General features: G+C 47.4%; 1 protein-coding gene across 2 annotated transcripts in view; it reads left to right on the top strand.

Moving 5' to 3' along the window:
• Positions 1-428: 428 nt before the first annotated feature.
• Positions 429-26001, top strand: part of TCF7L1 (transcription factor 7 like 1) — a 160449-nt gene continuing 134876 nt past the window's right edge. Inside the window, exons 1-4 of one of the 2 annotated variants that reach the window (XM_059942380.1) lie at positions 429-489; positions 1054-1176; positions 1260-1323; positions 1562-1689. In XM_059942380.1, the coding sequence (XP_059798363.1) occupies positions 1624-1689 (66 nt within the window). In that variant the 5' untranslated portion in view covers positions 429-489; positions 1054-1176; positions 1260-1323; positions 1562-1623. Of the gene's footprint in view, positions 490-939; positions 1177-1259; positions 1324-1561; positions 1690-26001 lie in introns of those variants that run through there. The other variant, XM_059942379.1, reaches the window with a different exon arrangement.

The raw sequence follows: 26001 nt of genomic DNA, 5'->3' as shown, positions 1-26001 counted from the left end.
ATTTCAGCGTGGGTGACTCTGGACACCCGAACAAAGTCGGAAACCTGAACCGGGGCGGGGGGCGCGTTGGAACCCCACAGGAAAGAGGAGCGGGAGGCCGCCCGGCATATTCCGGGGTGCCATACATTTCCCCAATCCTCTGCCCTACGCAGCCGGCGAGGGCGACCAGGCCGGGAGGGACCCAGCGCTGCGAGGACTCCAGGCACCGAGAGTGTCCCCGGCCGGTCTGTGGGTCCGAAGCTTTCCCGCAGGGGGCAGTGCCGCCCGCCAGCGCGCGGATCCGGTGGGAGGGGGTGTGGAGCCGGTGCGGAATTCTGGGGGTTCTCGGCAAGAAAGTTAGGGGATGCCTAGGGGTGGCGGCGGGACCCGAGCGGTCGGCCGGAGGGTGGGGACAGGGCCGCGGGGGTGCAGGGTAGGGCGCGGGGAGGGGGCCTGGGCGAGTCTGGGCGCGAAGGCGGTGCGAGCTGCGGGGAGGCGCAGCCCCGGAAGGTGTGAGCGAGCGGCAGGCGAGTGTGAATGCGAGTGTGTGCGCGCCGGAGCTCTCCGGGTTCTGCGAGGCGCGCGGGTGTCAGCTTGCAGCGGGGCTCCTCCCTCCGGCCCCCCTGGCCCGCGCGCCGGTCCCTCCTCCCTTTCCCCGCTCGCCCCTCCCCGGCGGGCCAGGCGCTGGGACACCCCGGCGGAGCAGGCGGCGGCGGCAGCGAGTTGGGGAGCCCCGGGCTCCGCGCTGCCGGTGGGGCCCGAGCCGAGCTGCCCCCGCCCCGGCCCGGCCGCGCCGGCCCAGCTTCCCTCCGGGCCACGCCCTGTCAAACTTTGTTGCTGCGGCCGCCGCGGCGGCGAGCGGAGCGGGCCGGCCAGCGGGAGGGAGGGAGGGGCGGGCGCCGGGCCGGGTGCGGGCGGCGAGGGGCTCCGAGAGCGGCGGCCCCGGCCCGCGGCCCCACCATGCCCCAGCTCGGCGGCGGCGGCGGCGGGGGAGGCGGCGGCGGCGGCTCGAGCGCCGGGGCGGCCGGCGGAGGGGACGACCTCGGGGCCAACGACGAGCTGATCCCCTTCCAGGACGAGGGGGGCGAGGAGCAGGAGCCGAGCAGCGACAGCGCCTCGGCGCAGCGGGACCTGGACGAAGTCAAGTCGTCCCTGGTCAACGAGTCGGAGAACCAGAGCAGCAGCTCGGACTCGGAGGTGAGAAGGCTTCCGCGGCCGCCCCCGGGGGACCCCAGCCCCGCGCTCCCTCACCCGCCTTCGCCTTTGTGTCTCCTCCGCAGGCGGAGAGGCGTCCGCAGCCCGCCCGGGACGCTTTCCAGAAGCCGCGGGACTATTTCGCCGAAGGTAAGTGCCGGCCCCGGCAGCCCCCACTCCCGGCCCCGCGGCGCTCGGCGCCTCATCTCCGGCCGCTCTCGGTACCCCTTACCCCCGTGGCCGTGCCCCTGCTCTCCGCCCCTGTCGGCCTCAGCAGTCCTGGGGCGCGCGTGGGGGGCGCTCGGGTCCCCGGTTCCCACTCCGGGTCCCCAGCCGCGGGGCTGTCCCGGGGACCCCGACCTCACCCCCTCCGTGGTCTTGCCCGCAGTGAGAAGGGCCCAGGACGGCGCGTTCTTTAAGGGTCCCCCCTACCCTGGGTACCCGTTCCTGATGATACCGGACCTGAGCAGCCCGTACCTCCCCAACGGACCCCTGTCTCCGGGAGGAGCGCGCACGGTGAGTGCCCGTCCCGCTGCGCCGGGGCGGGTGGGCGGCCGGGGCCCGCGAGATGCGCCCCCGGGCTCGGCGACAGGGTGGGGGATGGGGGATGGTGCCGTCCCGTGAGGATCCTGGGCAGAACTTGCTTACGGGGTTGAACTACTCTGGCGGTCGAGGGTTAGGCTGCGCTAGGCAGTGCCTGCATGAAAGGAAAGTGCAGGCACTTTCTCCCCTTTTGCTGGGGAGCGGCTTTGGGGTCCACTTCTGGGGTCCTCCTTGGTCTCCAGAATTCTTTGCTCGCACTAAAGGGAAACTTGGATTTGTGCCGGTTGGGCGGGGGTGTGTATGTGTGGGGGTCTCGCTTCCTTCCTGGAAATCGGTCAGCTTTCCCTGGCAGTTGGGCAGTGGGGCCGGGGGAGCTGGGTTGGGGACGTTGCCCCACGACTCCAGTTTCGCTGGGCGGCTGTGAGTTGGTTCCTAAGAAACCCAGTATTCGTGGCGGGTTATTCACACAGACCCCTCCCCACCCCCAGCCCTCGCGCGGGGGCCTCAACTTTTCTGTAAGGCTCGGGATTTTAAACTCGCCGAGATGATTTCGAGGGCGAATCGAGGCATTCTTCAAGTTGAGGAACTTGGCTTTTTCGCCCTTTGTTGCCGGCTTTTCTCATTTAAAGCGAGCGCTGCGACACTTTAAACCTGTTAATGGGCGCGCATTGTGTGCTGCGCGCTGGCATTTAGAGCCGTGATTAAGCAAATTGACCGGGCCCCAGACGACGTGCAAATGAGGGAGGATTCCTTCGCCCCCTCCCTGGCTCTAACTCCCGCCCCCCGCGTCGCGAGGGGCACAGCCCGGGGCTGACCAGGCTTTTTTTGTCCCCTGAGTTGCCACCCCACCCGAGGGGCCCCTGCCCAGGTGCTAGGTCCGATGGCAGATCTTGGGTGAACACCTGCCTACTATGCGCCAGGCTCTTGCGCGCTCCTGCTTGGGCGCCCGCACGCCGTAGTGGTTCTCTTTGCTCCCTGCCCGGTTTCCCAGTGCCCTCCAATTCGTGCTGTTTTGATTCGGGGTGGAAGGTGTTTGGCGCCTTAAGAACTGACCCGACAAACTCACTTTATGCTCAAGTTGTCCTTAAATAATAATCATAGTTAAAGGGCTGCCTGGGAAACGCTGGTGCTGAATGGACCATCCCTGCTGTCATGGTACAGCGGTCGGTGGAGAGTGGAGACATCTGCCGCCGGTGCAGTGGGGCCGCTCTGCCGGCCGGTTGGGGTGTGGGAGTGGAGGTTGGGGACTCTGGCCAACCGAGAGCAGAGTGGAGCCGCACAGCCCTCTCCTTTCAAGCAGGGAAGACCCTGCACCTTTGGCCCTGCCTTGGTGCATCCTGGGAACTCCCGAACGTAAGTCCTAAATATGAGCTGGATACGGGCATCTGGCTGTCGCTTTTTCTCATTCATATTAAAAGAAAAATGTGTGAGTAAAAGTTGAGCAAAACAAACTGCAGTAACGTTGTTCAGGTTTTCACAGATTATCTTCCGTGTTCGCAGATGTGGCTCAGTTCTGAAAGTTTTAGTAGGGTTTCTGTACCTGTGTGTGTGGAAAGGTAGGTCACTACACTATCAGAGTCCCTTTTCTCCATTTTACCTTTAGTTGTCTGGGAAAAGGAGTTTGGCATTTCTGTGAGTCAGCACCGATCCATGTCCTGGTGCAGATAAAGTCGCCAGAAATGTTCCAAATATGACCAATTATTTCACTCAAGCTAGCTGTTCCTTTCCCCTTTCTCACCAGGGCATTTTGATTCTTCCTCTTTGAATGGTGACAACTGCCTGTCTTCATATGCTGCTCTTCCCCTCCCCCTCAGGAGCCCAAATGGGACAGATTTTGTTTGTGTCAGTCCCCTACTTTCTTCTACCATCTTCTACCACCCTTCATTCTTTCTACCATCTTACATGTTCTTTTGCCTAAGAGCTTCCAAAGGCTGCTTCTTTTTCGTACTGGCGATTCCTGATTACTGCATCCAGGCCTGCATGGGATTTTTGGAGCCCTCCTTGAGGAAGCCAACCTTTCCCCTCTGCATGCTTTTGCCTGTCCCTGCTTATTCCTGCAGCTGTTCCCTGCCTGAGCCCATGTCACTATCCTCCTTTTTGAGCCTCCAAGAACATTCACCCTCTCCCTGTTGATCCTTCATACGGGACTTAGTATGTCCTGTCTCACTCTCCTGTTTCCATCTTGCCTCCCTGATGAATTGCCCTTGCAGAAAAGTAAGTTCAATGCCCCCATTGTTTCTGCGCCCCTTATGTGTCTGTCATTGTATTTTGACCTGCCTGGTTACAAAATTTATTGAAGTTTCCTGCAGTTAGATCAACTCAGTAGAACCTGCTAATTTGACTCTATCCTTGGGCGTCAATGACTGTTAGGAAAGCAAAGGAGGAAACACTTAAGCACTTGATTGTCTGGACTGTAGGATTGAGATGATGCTTTTCCTCTGGATGATTATATTAATGTAACTAATGTGATTCTTACTGTAGGCAAACTATAGGTGCAGACAGAGTGGCCCTCTGTAGGGGTCCCTGCCTGGTAAAAGGAATGTATTGATAGATAGATATGGGGGGGGAGAAGGGGGAGGAAGTTGGCTGAAGGGTGAGGGGGGTGGTGGATTATATGATCTGGTCTCTCTTTTAGCAGCCTAGGTCTTTTTTGGTTTCACGTCTAAATTTCACAACCTTAGTCCTTGCTGCTCTAAGGCCTATAAGTGGTATAAAATTGGGTGACCTTAGTTCTCTTATGCCCTAACACTTTCTGGAAATACCAAGCCAGAGGCAAACGTGAGGTTTGGCTGGAGTGTTCTCAGGGTATTAATTGACCCTAGGAATAGTATTAATTGATCCTAGGAATAGCAGCAGGGCTGCAGCACCCTCACCCACTGGCAAAATTCCTTCTGGGACAACTGGGGGCCGGCCAGTCCTCCAGTCTGGCCATCTCCTCCCCATGCGTTACCTTTGTCCTCCACTCTGGTTTGGCTGGGAGGCTGGGAAGTGGCTTCTTCCTGAGGCTCTTTAGAGAAGAGGTCCCCTTAACCCGGGGTGTGTGCCAAGCCTCGGAGCCGTGATTCATTCTCATCTGGAGCTCTGGGGAGAGAGGAATAACGGCCACAGATCACCTTTCACTCCTTACAGTAGTCACACGAAATTATACATTCATTCATGAAAAGCCTTCACCAGTTCACTAAACCACCTTGGTGCTGTTGACTAGAATTTTGTTAGGAAAATGTAAGTCAGCACAGAAGAAAACGGATGTCAAAAATAGTTGGACTAATCAGAGCCAAAAAGAAAATGCAACATGTGGTTCAGTGAGTGAGCAGCAAAGTGATAGGCGTTTGACCGTGACCACAGTGTGAGTGCTAATGACATTTTGGAAAAGAGCACTTCCAGGTAGAGTTGCTGAGGAAATCTATAGTTTTGGGTCCAGTGTATAAATTTTAGAGCTGCCGTGGTGCAGCTCAAGCACCAAGTTATTCATAGATTTCTCAGACCATCACAACTCAAATTTCTGTAGGAAATTACTCTGTCCTCCAAACATGAGCCTGTTTTTAAGTCCTTCGCATCCCACTGCTTCCCATGGGCAGTCCTGCTGATATCCTGGGTGCTCCTGTTTCCTTCCTGACACAAAGGAGCCCAAGCAGAAATCTTTGTGTACGTATAGAGAAGTTTTCTGGTTTTTAGGAGTTGTATGTAAAAGCCAAGTATTGATAAAACCTCTTCTTTTGGAAGATCAGTATAAACATGCTGCTTTTGGGAAAGTTCTTTTAAGCCATTTCATCTAAATATAACTTCTGTTCTATTTTTCTCTAAATATAACTCAGGGTTTAATGAGGGCTTTTCACATGGAATGAGCATTTACGAGGGCCCTGCCTGCGTTGCTGAAGTTTTGGCACTTAGATTTCTGGGGTGACAATTGATGACAAACTGTGGAGGGACTCAAACCCTGTCAGTCCTTTTTCTTTGGGTGGGTGGATCTGACAGAATACCTGCTTGCTCTGTTACAATTTTGGAAAGGTTTAGGTTGGTCTCATTCTTCAGTGATCTTACTTCTGGGGAATCTTGAAAAAGTAGGCCAGCACATGTACACACACACACACACACACACACACACCTAACCTTCAATACAGAGTGTTCCAGCCTTTACAGTGATGTGCAAAGTTACCCAAAAAATTGTGGCATAAAAAGGAATTTAAATGATTAACTCGTTGGAAAATCCATAACGTAAAGATCCTATATTCCAACTTAGAGTCAATTTTTACTTGCTAAAACTGGGAAAATTCAGATTGGCATCCTTAAGATAAAAGTCATAACTCCTTGACTTCATCTGATATTTATTGTAGGCCTATCATGGGCAATGACTAAGAGACTGTGAGAGTTAGGATGAATTAGACCCAGCTTTGCCCTGAAGGACTTAAAAATCGAGTTAGGAAGAAGTAATGTTAGTACAAACCACTATAACAGGAAGTCCACGTTAAGGGTCAATAAAATTCAGAGAAGAATTTTCAGAATAAAAAGAATAGAAAAATTGTCTTGGGCTGGCATGGTCAAGGAAGGCAGGTAAAGGAAATTGTTTTAGACTAGTCCCTGAAACTCATCACTCTTTAATTCAAAGTAATTTTTGTTAACTATAAAAAATTTAAACAGTACAATGGTTTTTAGAGTGAAAAGTGGAAGTCCTGCACGTACATCTGAAGGTAGAAGCCAGCACAGGGAGAGCAAAGGCATAGAGTGGGGTAGAAGTTCAGGGACATTTGGGGGTAATGGCAAGTTTTTCCATTTGCCTGGAAGGGTAAGGGGCCAGACCTTGAATGCCAGTGAAGGAATCTGGCCTTATTCAAGAAGCAGCAGGGTACCATCCAACGTTCTGCTGGGAAATAATGTGACTCGATAATAGTGATTGTGGGGAGAGGACCTGGAAGGAGCTAGAATGCTTGGGAGACTCACAGGAGTCCAGGGGTGAGGTGAAAGGGGCTTAAGAGCATCTGAATGGAAAGGAAGGGTAGGATGAGGGAGACTGGCATGGTTGCTTGAATTTGTGTGGGAAGAGGTGGTAGGTAGATGGATGGAAGGGAGGGAGGGAGGGAGGAAGGGGCTGATGTCACAGTTAACTCCTGGTGTCTGAGCCAGGGAGACTTGGGGTGTGACTTCTGGCAAGTGGGGCCCTGGCCCTCCATCTTTGCCTCCCCAGTGCTGGATAGATGCTTATGAACTATTTTAGCAATAACAGCCCACACGGTTTGTCAGAGGGTCTCACTTAGAGGAACTGCTAAGTCTCATTGGAGAGGCACTGGGTTTGAGGGGATATTGAGGGAATAGTTGAAACTTCAGCAACAGGATGATGCGAGGGAGCAGGAGAAGAAAGGAAGGGGATGCTCAGAGCAGAGAAGTCACTGAGGGAGGATGGAAAGGAGTCTCTGCCAAGGTGGGAGAGCTTAGGTGCTGCGACTGCACGGAAGCTGGAGGGGAGGAAAGGGGGGTGGGGTGGTCCTTAGTGTCAGATGCCACAGAGAGAGGGGAGAAGAGGATTGAGGAGTCGAAAGGAGCTTTGGGAATTCACTAATCAGGAAGTAATTGGTGCCTGCAGAGAGCAATATTCCAGGCAAGTGATGATGAGAAAGGTAGGCAGGCAGAGCTACTAGCTTCAGGCTTCTCCGTTGGGTGTCAAGGTGCTATAACCAGGACTGGTCCTGCCGCGTGGCCCGTCCCTCACTCCTCAGCCAGAACCCACACCCGACTCCCACACATGGAAGCAGCCTCCTACCTTACACATTTCACTTTCTATCTACCGTAGCCTGGAAGGTGTTGGAAAACCAGACTCTGGACAACCCATTTAAGAAGATGGGCTGTGGCAAAGAGAGGGATGGGAAGAGCTGCAGGCTCCGGAGAGGGTCCATGTACGATGCTGGAGTGGGAGCTTGTTTGTACCAGCGGTAGGGTAGGGCGGAGGGTAAATGGGGAAGAAGAGGAGGAAGAGATGAGGTTGAGAGCTTCGGGATGAAGGCAGTCTTCTTCCCTCATAGCTGGAGGATACTCCATAGCTCCATCCACAAACAGCAGGTATTGTTCTCCTTACTTTGCAGGTGAGCCCAAGCATTGAAGAAGGGGATGTAGAAAAATGCAGAGGTGGAGCTGCAGAAATTGAGGGGGAGTGCATTGGTTGGCTAGATGACTTCGGGATTATCAGTAAAAACCAAGAGCAAGTTGGCTGGGGTTTTGTTGGCAGTAGGGAGACCACAGGCCCTTCCTCTGTACCCAGTTATAAAGCCAAACTTTTTGGGAACCTTTTAGCTACATGTTAATAATGAGATGTTTGTGCATTGATTGAAAGATATGACACACTTGGGAAATTTTTCCTCTTTTTATTGTCTGGAGCTGGCTGACTTTGAAGGGGGATAGAGGTGAGGATCAAAACACAACTCATTTTCAGTCAGGGACAGATGGTGGCATGTGTTAAGTTACTGGGGATGGGAAAGGACTGAAAAAAAAAAAAGCATGTAGAGAATTGCCCCATGTTGGCTAATCTAATAATGTATTTTTAGAGGAGGTTTTTATATGTCCCATGTGTTACTGTTTTCTCCCAAACTGGATTGGATTTAGGGAGCAGTGAAATAATTGCAGTTTCCAAAACCTTGGCATTTGGGAATGAGGGGACATGGGTGGAGTGAAGGGGGCTTGCCTTTTCCTCTATACTCTGTGTGCTGCCCAGGGAACAACTCTGGGGCACTGGGCAGCTTCTTTCTGAGGTGCTGAGTTATCCCTCAATTGCCAGGTAGCTTTAAGGTTCTAAAGGTTTTAGGTTCAGAATCCTAAGTCTTTCCTTTTCATTATGTGTATAGCCTACAGATTTTCATGGGAAAATGACCTTTTAGCTTAGAAATACACTTCAAAGTTTGAAAATTAGATCATAAAAATGTTTTCTTGAACATGACCCTTTTCATGAGATTTTGTGGAAGTAGTAAGGGATGATAATTCCAGTTACCTGGAGTCCTCAGGACAGGAAATGAAGTCACACATACACTTTCAAACTGTTACAGAAGTTTAGAAATCTGTTTCATTCAAGAGGAGGAACAAGAAAGACTCCAAGTGTTCACCCCAATTGTGGAAAAAATAAGTGTAAACAAAAAATTCACAAAAGAAGAAACTACAAATGCCTACTCATTATGTGAAACTACGTTCAGCCTCCCAGGTAGTCAGAAATGTTAATAAAGATAAGCACTGTTTTTTGGCCACCAAATTAACAAAGGTTTTGTCTTACTAAGACTGTTCAGTGCTGGCAAATGTACGGTGAAGTGGGTGCTCTTAGTTGCTGTTCTTGAAGGGTGTTGACAGCTCACCCCATTGGGAAAGCACTTGGCAATGGTTGCTAAAACCTTAACATTTGTCATTGCTTCTGACCTAAGAAGTAGATACTTGCTATTCCCATTTTGCTGCTGGGCAGACAGACTTGTAGAGGTCAAGTATCTTGTTCAGGGTCACGCAGGTAGTCATCTACAGCACAAAGATTTTAACTTGGTTGTGAGTGCAAAGTCTGGGTCTTCCCATTTCACCCTTGTGACTTTCCACGCATGCCTGATGTCACTAGCTCCTCCCCCTCTTGGGAGAAGGGCAGCTGACCTTTGTCTCCCAGTTCAGAAATCCTGACTGTGAGTTACCAGTCAGGGTGGAGGGCAGGTAGATTTGTTCCAACTTTACACATCGGACCTGGGAAGGTACCTTCCCAAATAAACAGTTGTGTAAGTGAGTGAGCGGCTGTGGTTGAAGTTCTTCGTCCAGTACTATCCGTGCTCCACAGGCGTCAAATAACCTTCAGGTGGCAGCCCCAGGAATCTTACTGCCACATTACCTTCCTTCAGAGAAAAAGTGGTTATCCGCTAACGGAGACATGAACTTTTCTGAACTGGGGGACTGTTTTTTCCTGTTGAGATCGGTGAGGTTGGAAGAATACACAAGTGTGTCTTTGGGGTGGAAGGAGGCAGGAGGAGCAAGCTTGCTCGCTACCCCTGCAATTTGGATTACAGCGTAGTTCGGTTAACAAACCAAGCTCTGGTGAACCAAGTATGCAAATATTATTTCCTTATTGTGCGTTTTATAAAATATTTTATAAATTGGTTGCTTTTGTTAAAGTTCTTTATAAGTTAAAAATCAGTCCCAATCACCTGTAACTGAGTAAATTGACTGTTAAAGAAATAAATACTAAATTTTTACACACAGAATTGCAGAGAATGTGTTAGTCCCCACCACCACCCCTTTTCTGTGTGTGTGTGTGTGTGTGTGTGTGTGTAAGATAGTTTGAGATTAGGAATCAGGTAATTTGATACCTTTTTATTCACTTACCAAATTTATCTTCCAGGTGGTCTCTTTCTGAAAACAGTAGCATGCTGGAAAGAGTAATAAGGGGCTTCCAAGTATGGTTAATAGAAGTTGGGGAGGCGCCGGGGGTCCTATCTAAGCCCTCTTGGAGATCTGCGTATTACAGGGCATTAATCTTGGCGAGATAAATGTCTTATATACTTTATAACATGAATGGGGCCGTTATTTGTAGGAATATCTGTAGAAAGTGTGTTGTGTGGAAAAACAAAGATGTAAATCTGAGATAGTAACTGTGATTAAGAAGTAGATGGATCTGATGATAAGGAAGAAAAGCAAAAGAAGTAGGAATGAGCAGTATGAAAAGTTGTTTGTGATTGACATGTACACACTACTGTATTTAAAATAAATAATCAACAAGGAAAAAAAAAAGAGAAAAGAAAAGCTGATCAATTTACGAGTGCAGATTTGTTGGCAGCAGTGATTTCTGATATTTAGGACTATACTGTTTCCATAAATTCCAAAAATGATATACCAGAGTCACTAGAGTCAGCTGGATTTATAAGACATGCCTTCTAGGAGTGCATTGGGGGTTCCTCCCTGAGATTCTTGTGCAGGGACTCCACATGGGTACCCTGCAGCCCTCTGAGCTAGAAGGGACCATCCAGCTCACCCCAGTGGTGAGGAACACAAGCTCAGGGAGATTGTAGACTTGCCCAAGGTCAATTATGAGTGATGGAAACAGGACTAGAGTTCAGCCGCACCCCCTGGAGCTTTACCCTCTCCACTACTCAGGGAGATTCACAGCAACCCTGGCAGAAAGCCATGCTATGGAGAAGATGCACCTCAAAGTATTTCTTTATTAAACTAGAAGACCTGACCCCTGATAAATGATTCATAGACATTTGTTGAATGTTGACAGCATGAATATTTAAACATCAATATTTTAAAAAAACAGCCTTGTAGGCACCTGCAGTGTTCCAGGGTGCTATATCACACCATTTACAACTGTTACCACATCTGCTAGTACAATCTCTGTTTTATCCACGAGGAAGCTGAGCCTGAGAGAGTAAGCGAGGGGTCCAGAGACACCTCTCCAGAAGGTCGTAAAGCCATCGTTCCAATCACAATGCTGCAATCTCCCCTCTACTGAAAGTGGACAGCCAAATTAATGTGAAAATGCTATTTGGAGCAAGATACAAAGAGATGGTGTGCGAATAAAAAATGGCTAATGAGCAACATCTCTGCATTCATTCTCTTCAGTGGCCTTCCCAGCCCTTTAACAGGAGGAACTTTTAATCACTGCTTCTGCCTGGGGTAGAGTCAGAGCCTTAATGGTTGGTGTCTTTATAGTTCCAGAGATGGTATTTATTGCGATCTTAATCTTCCTTTGCTTTTCTGTGCTGTGCAGCTCCATGTAATCTATGTTTTTCCCCTTCAGTTTCCCTTGTGTTTTCTTCTGACATCTTGAGGTACTAAACTTGGATCCTTAGATACCACAATATGCAATATTGGTATGTGCATCTGTTGACTTGGTCTACTGCCTGCTTCCACTCCTGACCAGCCCCACTTGCTTGTACATGTGTGAATATTAGTTTGTATGTAAATTAGATACAGTCATTGCTTATTAATCATATCATCTATTTAAACATTTCCAGGTGGGATACATAGAGGAGAGGTATAGCGGGAGTCTTAGAGATTCGTGAGATGAAAACGCTTCGTACTTCTACTTTACAACATAAGCGTTTCTGTTAATTAAATGATTGTCGGGGAGAGAGACATTGGTCTGAAGCTTTGGAGTGGGAAAGAGATCATCCTCACGGGCATGTTCCCAGGCCCTCCTAAGGAAAGTTAATGCAGGAAGAGGAGGGGATGGGGAGAAAGTCCAGAGGTGGGGAGAACACCTTAGTAAGCTGCTCCTTTGAGCTTGCACCAAAAGAGAGGAGAGAGGAATGGTGGAGAGAAGCCCGAGGCTTGAGGGGTAGAAAAGCATATTCCACTGACCGCGATATTTGTGGCTAAGGGGTCTGGGACTAGGATTTGGCCACAGTCAGTCAGACCTTGGACCCTAGCCCAGCCATGGTTTGGCTGTGTACCCCTGTGCCCCAGGGCGCTCTTAGGCAAAATGGGGATAGTGGTAGTGTTTGAGGGTCACTGAATTACATTTTGGCTGAGTGCACTGTGTTTTAAAACCAGGATTTTTCCAAGGCTAAAACTAAATATCATAGGATGAATCTCTGAGATATAGAAAGAAATCAGAAATGTCATCAAAATAATTTACAGTATTATTACAACTTGATTAAGATGTTTAGTGACCAAAAAAAAATTTTTAAACACATTTTTTAAAATAAATTTATTTATTTTATTTATTTATTTTTGGGTGCATCGGGTCTTCGTTGCTGCACGGCCTTTCTCTAGTTGTGGTGAGCGAGGGTCTCTCTTTGCTGCCGTGCACGGGCTTCTCATTGCGGTGGTTTCTCTTGTTGCAGAGCACGGGCTCTAGGCGCGTGGGCTCAGTAGTTGTGGTTCATCGGCTCTAGAGCGCAGGCTTAGTAGTTGGGGTGCACGGGCTTAGTTGCTCTATGGCATGTGGGATCTCCCCGGAAAAGGGCTCGAACCTGTGTCGCCTGCATTGGCAGGTGGTTTCTTAACCACTGTGCCACCAGGGAAGCCCTCAAATGTCTTTTGTAGTTAAAAAAAAAAAAAACTAAAAAATTTTGCTGGGTCTGGGGGATGTCTGGAATGGCCCCAAGACCTGTGCTATACTTAGTTGTCATGTATCTTTAGTCTCCCTCAGTCTTTTTTTTTTTTTTAGAGATTTATTTATTCATTTTATATTTTATTATTGCTGCGTTGGGTCTTTGTTGCTGCACACGGGCTTTCTCTAGTTGCGGTGAGTGGGGGCTACTCTTCATTGCAGTGTGTGGGCTTCACATCGCGGTGGCTTCTCTTGTTGCAGAGCACAGGCTCTAGGCGCTCAGGCTTCAGTAGTTGTAGCATGCGGGCTTCAGTAGTTGTGGCGCACGGGCTTAGTTGCTCCGCAGCACGTGGGATCTTCCCGGACCAGGGCTCGAACCTGTGTCCCCTGCAGTGGCAGGCGGATTCTTAACCACTGCGCCACCAGGGAAGTTGTAGAACAGTTTTTTGATCTGTCTCTTGTGTTGACTTTTTAAGAATAATTCTTAACAAGAATTCTTAATAATTTTTAAGAATAATTCTTAACAAGAATTCTTAATAATTCTTAACAAGCCATTTACTTTGTAGGACCTTGAACATTTCTTTTTGTTTTTTTATGATGTTTCTTCAAGTAGATTCAGGTTGTTTATTTTGGGTAACAAAACTGCATAATTGATGCAGCATTGATGTCTTTCTCAATGCTTCTAAGAGGTGCCATCTGTTTTTCCCCATTTTGATCACTTGGTTAAAATTTGGTCTATCAGATTTCTCCAAGAGAGTTACTATTTTTCCTCTTTGTAATTAACAAGTGTCTTATGGGGAGATACTTTGAGACTATGTAGATATCCCATTTCTCATCAAACTTTCGCCTGCTGGTTTTAGCATCATCTACTGATGTATCTTGCCAAAAACAGTTATCACTGTGGTAGTGGCCAGATTGGTGGTCAGATTTTTTTGTTTTATTTATTTATTTATGTATTTTTTGCATTTTTTAGTTGAAGTATAGTTGCTGTACAATATTATGTAAGCTACAGGTGTACAATATACCAATTCACAATTTTTAAAGGTTATACTCCATTTATAGTTACTATAAAATATTGGCTATATTCCCTGTGTTGTATAATATATCCTTGTAGCTTATTTTATACACAGTATTTTGTACCTCTTAATTCCCTACCCCTATATTGCCCCTCCCCCTTTCCCTTTCCCTGCTGGTAACCACTAATTTGTTCTCTATATCTGTGAGTTTGCTCTTTTGTTATATTCATTAGTTTGTTGTATGTTTTAGATTCCACATATAAGTGATATCATGCAGTATTTGTCTTTCTCTGACTTATTTCATTTAACATAATGCCCTCCAAGTCCATCCATTTTTCTGCAAATGGCAAAATTTTGTTTTTCTTTATGGCTGAATAGTAGTCTCTGTGTGTGTGTGTGTGTGTGTGTGTGTGTGTGTGTGTGTATGGTGGTCGGATTTTTAAAGTTTGACATTTTAACACAGGAACAATTTCTCAGCTCTGTGAGGTGCTAGATTGTTTCTGTGCTTCTCTATAGCATATTTGTGAATACTGAATAAGATGAAGGAACAAGATATTTTTGGTCTTTTTTAAAAAATAATAGTTTGTTCTTCATAGTTTTTATGGCAGCATCAATCATAAATCAATGATTCATTAAGAAATTACGGTACATGATTTTGAAATCTTGTGGAATATTGAGGTAGCAGAGTTGACATTCTGTTCTGTGTTCTTCATAGGATGTAAAGAACTTCCTAATTAGGATTTTTAGGTTTTTATCTGATGACTGGAGTTTCTCACAGTCTGTCTGGATTTTGTTAAATGCAACCCCAGGGTTTCTTTAGACATGTGTTTCTGTCCCCTGTAGTTCTTGAAAATCATTAGCTGGATTTAGATTCTTGATCAAGCTTCACGGTTCTCTCTCTCTTCTTTAATTTATTTTATTTTATTTTTAATCTTTTTGGTTCTGTAAATTGACTTTTATAGACTTTATTTTACTTTTTAACTTATTTTTGCAAGACTCATTCATAGATGTTGTCCTTACACTGTGAGACAATTAAGGTCTGGTTGTCTCTCTGTGATACTAACAGCCACTGATGATCATCACCCACATCCATTGCTTCCTGAGCAGTTTCAAAATGGCGATAGTCTATTTGTATCGTTACTTCATCTATCAGCTGCAATATTTTTTTTTTTAAAGATAGTAGTCATCTTTTCTTTGTTTAAAAAATATTTATTTATTTATTTATTTTTGGCTGTGTTGGGTCTTCGTTTCTGTGCGAGGGCTTTCTCTAGTTGCGGCAAGTGGGGGCCACTCTTCATTGTGGTGCGCGGGCCTCTCACTATTGTGGCCTCTCTTGTTGCGGAGCACAGGCTCCAGACGCACAGGCTCAGTAGTTGTGGCTCACGGGCCTCGTTGCTCCGCGGCCTGTGGGATCTTCCCAGACCAGGGCTCGAACCCGTGTCCCCTGCATTAGCAGGCGGATTCTCAACCACTGCGCCACCAGGGAAGCCCCTGTAATATTTTTTAAAAGAGAAACTACCCCTCGGGACTTCCCTGGTGGTCCAGTGGCTAAGACTCTGCATTTCCAATGCAGGGGGCCCAGGTTCGGTCCCTGGTCAGGGAACTAGATTCCACATGACACAACTAAGTGTTCGAATGATGCAACTAAAGATCCTATGTGCCACAACTAAGACCTGGCACAGCCAAATAAATAAATAAATACTAAAAAAAAAAAGAAAGAAAGAAGCTACCCCTCATCAACTATTAGTTACCTTAGATCAGAGGTCAGCAAACTGAGGTCCACAGGCTAAATCCAACCCAATATTTATTTCTGTAATTAAAGTTTTATTGAAACAGCCATGCCCATTCATTTGCATATTGTCAGTGGCTGCGTTTGCACTGCAAGGGCTGAATTGAGTAGTTGCCAGTGAGGCCATAATTGGCCAACAGAGCTGAAAAGATCTGGCCCTTGACAGAAACAGTTTGCTGACCCCTGCTCTAGATCATGTGGAAAAAGCAATTTAAATATTTGATTCTTTCCCCAGTTTTCAGTTGGTTTCCAATTACCCTGCAAAGGTGACCACTGAAGTTATTTCTTGAAATATCGTTACAAATTCATGGACTTAAACCTATTTGGTATGTAGTTCAGTCGATTTACAATTATTATCTTTACTGAAACTCAGATTTCCCCATCTTTAGCCAGCGGGAGTCTCTTCAAGATGGCTCCTGAGTCTTTTTGTGTACACAGTCCTAGTGGTCTTGTGGTCTTTGATGCTTCCCTGATTACTGGTGTGGTTCCAAGTTCATCTTGTGGATTTCCTGCTCCAGACCTGGAATCAGCCATTTCTAGGAGCTCTGCTTCCTTTCAGTGAAATACGTTCTTTAGAGACCATAGTCTGAATGCTAAGGGTGCATGTATATATAGCTCCTAAAGGTTATTCTGTTTAATGTATGAGCATACCAAGCAATCAATAGAATTTAAAAGTAGAATATAATATGCATATTGTAATTTTAAAACAATCACTTTTTTTTTTTAAAGGAATTCCTTTATTTTTGTTATTTATTTATTTATTTATTTTTGGCTGTGTTGGGTCTTCGTTTCTGTGCAAGGGCTTTCTCTAGTTGCGGCAAGCGTGGGCCACTCTTCATTGCGGTGCACGGGCCTCTCACTATCGCGGCCTCTCTTGTTGCGGAGCACAGGCTCCAGACGCACAGGCTCAGTAATTGTGGCTCACGGGCCTAGTTGCTCCGCGGCATGTGGGGTCTTCCCAGACCAGGGCTCGAACCTGTGTCCCCTGCATTGGCAGGCAGATTCTCAACCACTGCGCCACCAGGGAAGCCCTAAAACAATCACTATTTTTGTTCTAAAAGTATGTAATGTTCTCTACTTTTAATGTACTTTTAGTCTTAATAATGTTAATTAATCCTCCTATTTATTTAGTAATTGTAGTTGTATGTTAGAATTGTTTTCTATGAAATTAACATCTTTCATGCTCATATTTTATTCTTTCAATAAAATATATACATATCTGCTTCTGCCAACTGTTAGCATTTCAATGGATAAAGCTCATAAGGAGATTTCCACTCAAATTACCTGTGGAATGCTTCCCTGTTCTGGAAAGGGCATGTTCAGATAGTGACAGCAAGGCCAAACATGCTTCATTTACTTATTTCTCACATTGTGACACTAATTAGATATGTTGGTCACCTCTGTGACCACGTGATCATCCATCATGCAGAAGTTCAGGCCTTCTGAAGACTGAAGCCACAGCTGAACAACAGATTTACATTGAATGCTGAGGCCGAGGCCATATTTTTATATTCCTGGAACCTACTTCATGGTTGCAAAGATTAAGTAAAGTTGTACAGGGGCACAAAGAACAACGCCTGGTACATAGTAAGGACTTTGTTAAGGTAAACTCATTATCAGCTTTGGGGGTCCTGGGTTTTCTGGCCTCCCTAGCCCCTGGGAAATGTAGTCTGTATATGGTACCATTCCCTGGGCAAGCACTTATGTTCATTTTTGTATTGCTGGTTTTCTAGAATCCATATTCTTAGCAATCCTGGCTGTCATATTTCCCTTTCGATTACCATTGCCCCAGCACAGTGCCTTGTACACAAAATCTGTACTGTGTGGATATTTGTTTAATTGCATTTCTCTCTTTTTAATATATCGTATATAATAAACAGCAAAAACCTGTCTTCCTCCTGGACATTTTTAGACTAACAAAGGAAATCATTTTTCACTTCTGAGATCTTTCAGGGCGTAATCTTTGATAAGTTGATCTTTGGTGAGTTGATCATTTTAATTTTAATTTTTATCAAGATTTTCTCAGTTAATCCCAGTATTCAGGCTGTACATTCTTTTAAAAATGAAGCAGATTTCTGTGCTGGAGACAGAGTGCCCACTGGTGTGTAGCTGTGGACAGTCAGTCTTTCATCTGTGATGCTGGGAGTATGTTAGCAGTTGTGGAAGCTATATGTTTTTAGGCCTTTGCCAAGGAAAATACTTTAGAATTACATTAGCAACTCCAAGGTATTTTGGCTGTTCTGAATGGACACATGATAGTTTTCCAATTACATAAACTAGAGCTTTTGTTTTATGCTGAACTTTCTTATAGGCTATGGGAACAATAGTGCCTCTATCAGCATTTCCCAGAGTAACATCCAGGGGATGTTAAGAGGTAGTCCTATTGCTTCATTTCTGCAAGACTTCTGGGGCCTTTAACATGCCAGTGTGCACTGCGAATCTCTTAGAGAAGAGTGTATTACGCAGGATTCCTTGGGCTTATTTGATCAAGGCTTTCCTTGTGTTTGGAATACTACCCTCCACCTGGCGTCCCCCACCCCGTGCGTAAGTCTCACTGCATACTCCCTGGCTCCCAGCCTTAGATGTGGTCCCTGCTGCAAATGCTCAGCTCCCTGTAATTGACCATGTTTCTTTGCTGGTAAATATGTGGCTTAACAATGACCTGATACACACTTGTCCTCTCTGGATCCTACCCTCACTGAAGAAGTCAGGGAGTGGGTCCGTTCTGTTCTCTACAGGATTCTCAGCATCAGGCATTTAGAATGGCCCTCCACAAGTATTTGTCGGATGAGTGAAGGGATGTAGACCCCTTTATTTCTGAGTAGCATCTCGCGGAACCAGAGTTCTGCCAAACCCACTTTGGGAACCGTAGCTCGGTCTTCATTTTCAGTGTGAATAACTAGAGTTCTGTAGACCTTCATAATGCTACTGAATGTACACAGTGTATCCAACTAGCAGGGAACTGTCAATACATCTAAAGATGAGGCTCACAGATGGCCAACAAACACATGAAAAGTGGCTCAACATCACTAATTATTAGAGAAATGCAAATCAAAACTGCAGTGAGGTATCACCTCACACCAGTCAGAATGGCCATCATCAAAAAATCTACAAACAGTAAATGCTGGAGAGGGTGTGGAGAAAAGGGAACCCTCTTGCACTGTTGGTGGGAATGTAAATTGATACAACCACTATGGAGAACAGTATGGAGATTCCTTAAAAAACTAAAAATAGAACTACCATATGACCCAGCAATCCTGCTCCCGGGCATATACCCAGAGAAAACCATAGTTCGAAAATATACACGCACCCCAATGTTCATTGCAGCACCGTTTACAATAGCCAGCTCATGGAAGCAACCTAAATGTCCATCAACAGAGGAATGGGTAAAGAAGATGTGGTACGTATATACAATGGAATATTACTCAGCCATAAAAAGGAACGAAAATTGGGTCATTTGTAGAGACATGGTTGGACATAGAGACTGTCATACAGAGTGAAGTAAGTCAGAAAGAGAAAAACAAATATGGTATATTAATGCATATATGCGGAATCTGAAAAAATTGGTATAGACGATCTTACTTACAAAGCAGAAATAGAGACATAGACGTAGAGAACAAACGTATGGATACCAAGGGGGAAAGAGAGGGTGGTGGGATGAATTGGGAGATTGGGATTGACATATATACACTATTGATACTATGTATAAAATAGATAACTAAGGAGAACCTACTGTATAGCACAGGGAACTCTACTCACTGCTCTGTAGTGACCTAAATGAGAAGGAAATCCAAAAAAGAGGGGGATATATGTGTATGTGTAGCTGATTCACTTTGCTGTACAGTATAAACTAACACAATATTGTAAAGCAACTATACTCCAATAAAAATAAATAAATAAATATGAGGTTCAGTGCTAGAAATAACTTGACTCAGTGGCACATGGTGAATCAGGTGGGATTGGAACCTTCTTTTCCTGATACCTGTCCCTGGGCCCAGTACCCACAGGCCGCCTGCAGTCCCTTCTCATGTTGTTAGTTACAGAAATGGGAACTCGTGTTCAGACTGGTGGGGGAAGGAGAAATCAGATGCCCCTTTGTGTACTCATTAATGCAGGTAGAACAAAAGGCCCAGCTTGGTTTTCAAGTTCAGGTTTGGCTCACATGTGGTCCTCAGTGAAGATTATGATCTTGGATAAATTAAAAACAAATGTTACAGAAGTCGTGATGAGGTAGAAAGGGAGTTCAAGATTCTCGTTTTTAAACACTGGGGTAAGCAGAGACCCCTCTTTAAAGCAGACATTCACCTCCCCCTCTTCCACTTTACCTCTCTGCCTATCATGATTACTGTTCATTTTCACTTAAATTAGCAAGGCGGGTAGGTGTGTACATGTGGTCTCACGTCCGTGTCCTCGAGTTTGTTCACCAAGCCCCTTGCTCTTCTGAACCGGGCAGACAGACGTTTAGTCAAATCCGTTAATGCATCCGGTGAAAAGGGAATTGCACATTTGGCAAAAACGCCTCCTTCCTTGGGCAAGACCCCCAGCAGCCTGCTGCCCCAGGCGGCTCCTTTTCCTCAAGCGTGCTCAAGGCCAGCGTGTGAGGAGGGAGCACACAGGGTCCCCCTGTATTCTTCTGCCTCAGGCTGAGCTCCCGAGCACATTCTTGATTGGAGCTGGGAAGTCCTGGGGCCCGGCGAGTTTGCGCACTAAATGGGACTCTGTATGTCTAAGCCAAATTAAGTCTGCGGGCAGTCTTTACAAGCACAGTAACCGTTTTACAGATGTAAAGAAGCTCAAAAGTACTGTGTTTGTAGTCTCAACCCCTGTAAAGTTTCCATGAGCACATTGCAAGGGCTCTGTACACGGAAATTTAGTTCCTCTGTTCTCACCCTGCTTACCTCTTCACTCTGTCAAAGCACGTGTCTTATTAATGTGTGTGTGTGTGTGTGTGTGTGTGTGTGTATACACATGACTAGTTCTCAACCGGGGGCAGTTTTGTCCCCCAGGGGGCATTTGACAATGTCTGGAGACATTTTTGGTTGTTACGACTTGGTGGGAGAGGGATACTACTAGCATCTCGTGGGTAGAGGCCAAGGATGCTGCTAAATATTTTAAAAGGCACAAGATAGTCCGTCACAACAAAAAATTATCTTTCCCCAAATGTTTGTAGTGCTGAGGTTGAAAAACCCTGGTGTACAAACACACATATCATACATGAATAAACCATGTGCATATGTGTTCATATGCATATATGAATATATGCACACATATGTGACTATATGTATACATATATGTGCACGTACATATATGTCTGTACACACACACATACTTTTTTTTAAGAAGGGACATTAGAGATACTGGTTGGATTTTAGTTACAGTTGAAGAAACTGGGTCCCGGACAAGCAAAGAGTTCCTCACCTCACAGAGCCAGTGAGAAACATAGCAGGGGAATTCCCTGGCGGTTCAGTGGTTAGGACTCCGTGATTTCACTGCCGTGGGCGCAGGTTCCATCCCTGGTTGAGGAGCTAAGATCCCGCAAGCCATGAGGCTGGGCCAAAAAAAAAAAAAGAGAGAGAGAGAGAAACATAGCAGGACTGCTACCTGAATTTCTCTTCTTTCTGAACAGTACTTTTTGCAGAGGTAACAGTCTCCTTCTTTGAGTGTTCTGTGTCCCAGAGGAATATTGTGTACATTAACTCATTTAACCCTCAGAATGACCCTGCAGGTGGGGACTGTGGTTATTCCTGCTTTACTCTGGAGGAAATCAAGCCTCAGAGAGGTCAAGATCCTTGCCTGAGGCCACTCAGCCATGCAGGGGCAGGGACTGGTATAGAGATCACATTTGCCTGGCTCTTCCCACCCGGCACCACCTCCCACCGGGCCACGTGGAGGCTTGTGTGAGCTTGAGGGACATGGCCTGAACAGAGGAGATGCTGAATGGGGTGGCCCGTGGGGCTCTGTCCAGCGGTTGTATTCTGAGGCTCCAGTTTGGAAATGGTTCGTAATGCCTGAGTGTTGTCTCTGAGAAGCCCTGAGCTTTGGAACCCACAGAATTTTAGGTCCCACAGCCCTCTGCTGGGTCCGCAGCACTGGGTTGGAGGCCTTTGTGGGGAGAGCAGGAGTGATGGTGGCAAATCGGTCTGCATGGACCCAGGGAGCTGAGTGGGGCAGGACTGGAGAGACCCTGATGGGTTTCCTGCCTTCCCCTCCTTTCTCCCTCCTTCCCTGCTCAAGGGAGGCCTGGGGCTTAGTAGGAGGTGAGGGGCAGTTGGTGGTAATTACTCACCGTTTGCACAGACGGTGGGCAGGGCTTGGTGCCTTCTGGGATAGAGGCTGGGGAGCTCTGTCAGAATGTTGTGTGGAGGACCGAGAGGAAAGCAGGCATTCTGTGGGAAGGAAGAAGGTTCAGAGTCACCTCCTAGGGAGGTCACTTCAGATCCTCAAGTATCCAAAGTATAAACGGTATAAACGAGGCACCAGGCGCACTGCCGTTTAAGCTCTGGCTGCGTGGGCAGCGGCTAGAGAGCTGGCGGCCACGACATCTGCCCAGCGGCTCTCTCAACCTGTCCTCAGGGTCTGAGGAGCTGACCATTGAGCACGCATTTTGCTGCTTTGTCCCCCCTGGCATGGGTGCTCTAGAATGTAGGCAGTCCATTCATTGCCCTCTGTCTGGGACCTCTCTGTCCTTCTGGGTTTGGTGTCTAAGAGACCATCTACAGACTCCATGTGAAGCTGAAACCCATCCAGAGCTCCAGGGTCCAAACTTTCCCGAGGGCTGTCTCAGCACTTTTTAGATGTGTTTTGTTGTGGGAAGGTAAGAACCTGTGTAAAAATAACGTCTTCCCAAACCCTGTGCTGAGAGAGGTTTGAGGACAGAGAGAAAGCCCGCATTGCAAGTCCTGAGGAAAAATCATTGCATTTGAATTGCCAAAATCACTATAGGTTAGGCTGGAGTAGTTTGGAGAGATGATAAAGTTTCCTGTCTCCTTTCGGGAAAAAAACACTCTGGGGTTTTCTGCTCTCGATGTATCTTTCATGCGCATGTCTTTCTTTAATGAAATGTTATTGTGCCTCTCTATAAGTGGATAATTGAGCAGAGCAGCAAGCTAATTTCTCTCTCAGTCAGGCTTGCGGTGAGACTGGTTCTTTGGAGATGGTCCAAAACCAAATAGCCACAGTTCACCTGCCGAAGAGCCTCCTGGCACCGGAACCCCCGCCACGCCTTTCTGTCTCTCCTTGGAAGGTTGTTCTCCACCCTAACAAAGATCTCCGTTATGGAAGGACCTCGCCTTTAAACCTCCATCTCTGGTACAAATTGTCTTCCCTTGGGCGAGTTTCTGTCTCCGAGTTGGCTGTGAGGATGTGGGAGCACAATCGGGCTTTGTGGTGGAGGAGGGCTTTGCAGCGCCCCGGAAGGTGGGATTCAGCCTTGTATAAATGAATAGCAGCAGGCTATCTCTTCAGGAAAAGGGGATTCCTGGAACAAGAGAGAGGCTGGTGCCCGAGACCAGAAACTCTTCCTGGTTGTTTCTGCAGCCTCTGCAGCTTCTTCTGGCCTCATGGTCCTTTCGAATGGCCTATAGGCAGCCCTGGAGCCTGTTCTCCTGGAGCAGCTCTGATTCCCTGAGCTCCTGGACCAAGCACTGACCCTCAGGACCCTGGTCTGCACCTCTTTTGTGGTCCAAAGAAAGACAACTTGCCCCTCGTAAGGCTTGGCCGCTGGGGGTTTCTCAGGAAGCAGTGGGCAGATGCCTGCCCCGCTTTGGCTTTTCTTCACGCTTTTTTTTTTTTTAATTAATTAATTAATTTGGCTGCATTGGGTCTTCGTTGCTGTGCCTGAGCTTTCTGTAGTTGCAGTGAGTGGGGGCTACTCTTTGCTGCGGTGCACGGGCTTCTCATTGTGGTGGCTTCTCTTGTTGCGGAGCATGGGCTCTAGGTGCACAGCTTCAGTAGTTGTGGCATGCGCGCTCAGTAGCTGTGGCGCACGGGCTTAGTCGCTCCGCGGCATGTGGGATCTTCCCAGACCAGGGCCTGAACCCGTGTCCCCTGCGTTGGCAGGCAGATTCTTAACCACTGTGCCACCAGAGAAGTCCTTTTTCTCACTCTTTACGTTGCCGTCATTGTCTGTGTGCAGAGATTCTGCCGTGATGGTCTCCGCACAAAGAACCCTGGAGGCCAAGAAGGGCACAGGTAGCTGCCTGCACTTTGGAGATCTTGTGGGGTATGAAGGGAGTCAGGTTTGGCTGTTCCTACTGCTTTCCACATCAGGGCCTGCCCTCTGACTAGTTTTGGGGCTGGGCCCTTTGCCATCAGAGAAGGGAGAGCCCTGAGGAAATTAAAGATCTTATTCAGGCTTTCTTGGCCCAAGGCCTGTGGAAACCTTGATGAAAGGGATGCTTAGGGAGAAGTGGGACATCTGGCTACTCTCCAAGGCCCCTCACAGCAGGCCTGGGCCTGGACCAGGTATCCTGCTGGCCACGCTGCTCTGGCAGCCTCCTCCTGCCACGGCGGCCAGTTTCCTTCTGCCCCTCGAAGTCCTTCTTTGCTTGCTTTCTCCATCGGCTGTTTAGGGGGGCCAGCTTCCTCCCAGAGCGTCTCTGCTGCTTCCCTGGCGTCTCGGCTCCCTCCTCCCTAGGTGCTCTGAGTGATGGTCACTTGGTTTCTGGGTTTTGGAGCCTGCCTGCCGTCCCAAGGAGAGCTTTGCTGAGTATCCGCACGTGCCCAGATGGACCCGGGGACACCGCCACACGAGGGAGGAAAGGTGTTACTTGCCATGTCCTATCTCTAGCCAACACTCTTCTCCCCTACCTAGAGTCTGTGTGGTTGATTTTTTTCTTTTTCATATTAAAAAATAATAACAGTTCTACACATTTTAACACATATAGATTCATGTAAATAGACTTGTGTAATTCCACCGCTACAGTTCCAAACCCCTAAAAACTCTGTGCCACGACCCCTTTGTTAGTCATGCTCTCCCACCCACCTCTTTCCCCGGCCACCACTGCTCTGTCCTCCGACGTGCTCCCCGAAGATCTGTGGTCCACGTTAACTGCATCGTCCCATAAATTTTACTGGTACCTACTGCCGTAAGTTAAAAGCATGAAAATGAAGTCCACTCTTCTGAAAGCCTTCCACCTTCCTTTGCTTTTGCACTTTATCATGACTGTGCTGAGCCCTGACACCTACTGAGCGCTTCTGCAATACGGACAAGTCAGCATTAACCCAGCCCTCTTCCTCCCCACCCTCAGCCGTGCCTGCACATCAGCATTTTTTATCTGTTGCATCCCGGTTTTCCTGCTCATCGTAAAAACGCCTCCCTTAGCCCAGTGCTTCAAAATTATGTGTAATAGGAAGAAACAGATGAAGTCTAAGTTTAAAAGAATGCTGTCTGTAACAATAACCCTCAGCTGGAGATTGCCAAGGGAGAAAGAGTTGGAAAAAAGTGCACAGGAAACTCTTGACAGTGGATTTGAGCCCATCTTTTATTTTTGAAGTCTTGGTACTTCTTTTTTTTTTTTTTTTTTTTTTAAGTTAAGAGGATTAATTTTATTCCAGAAGATCATTTGTAAGTCATTTGTAGCAAGAACTCACAAATCATTCCTGTTTAATTGGAGTAAGACAGGGTGTGGTTGTCAAGGTCGGGCTGGGCTCCCCAAGCCCGTGTGGAAGAATTAGGGCCACAGATGTGTTCCGTCAGCTCACAGACATATGAATGCCCTTACTGGGCTGGTTTTGGGGAACTTGCCAGTATCCTTCTAGCTAAGGATTTACCAACCACCTTGCCCTCAGAAAAAACTTCTACTTACCCTGCCCGTATCCTTCTGAGTACTGTGACAGCTTTGACTCACAGAGAGGTTTTTCTCATTTAATTAAGTGTTGACTCCAGAGTCTCCAGGATAAGTTGCAGTTGCCCAATTTCCTGGTAAGTTTTCAGATTCTCTGGTGGTTTGGAAGCGTGAATGAGCCCGGGATATTTTTCAGGGTAAATAAAGTCTGTAAAATGTGATCTGGGTGCTTGGTTTTCGGTGCCAGGGCTTGAAGTGATTGGCCCTTGTGAGAGGGGAACAGAGGACAGTCTGAAGGCTGTAGTTTTCTTTAAGGTGGGTTCTGAGCTGTGAGCGAGGGGAGATGTGCCCAGGTGTGTGGGGCTGGTTTCCTGAGCTCCAGGCTCTCCCTTTGGCCCAGGCCTTGCCCGCCTGCCTCCTGGGATGCCTGCCTCCTGGGACTGGATGGTTGACTGCGCAGAGAGGGGACGACTTCCGTGTGCAGAGAATGAATACACCCCTGTTGTCGTGGTCTCTGTGGGGAGCCAGGTTAACGTGTGAAGCACATGGGACATACAGCAGGTCCCGATTTGTACCCTTGTGCAAATTCAGCCTGTGTGAAAAGGTGAGAACAATGCCCCACACTGTGGGCTGAGGGTCTGTGGTGATTCACTTGGGCAGGGGGGTTGTACTCCGGGTCAGCCCCTTGGCCAGGTT

Source organism: Balaenoptera ricei, chromosome 13 (genome assembly GCF_028023285.1).
Source record: "Balaenoptera ricei isolate mBalRic1 chromosome 13, mBalRic1.hap2, whole genome shotgun sequence".
Classification (NCBI taxonomy): Eukaryota; Metazoa; Chordata; class Mammalia; order Artiodactyla; family Balaenopteridae; genus Balaenoptera; species Balaenoptera ricei.
This window is presented reverse-complemented; position numbering and strand designations above follow the sequence as displayed.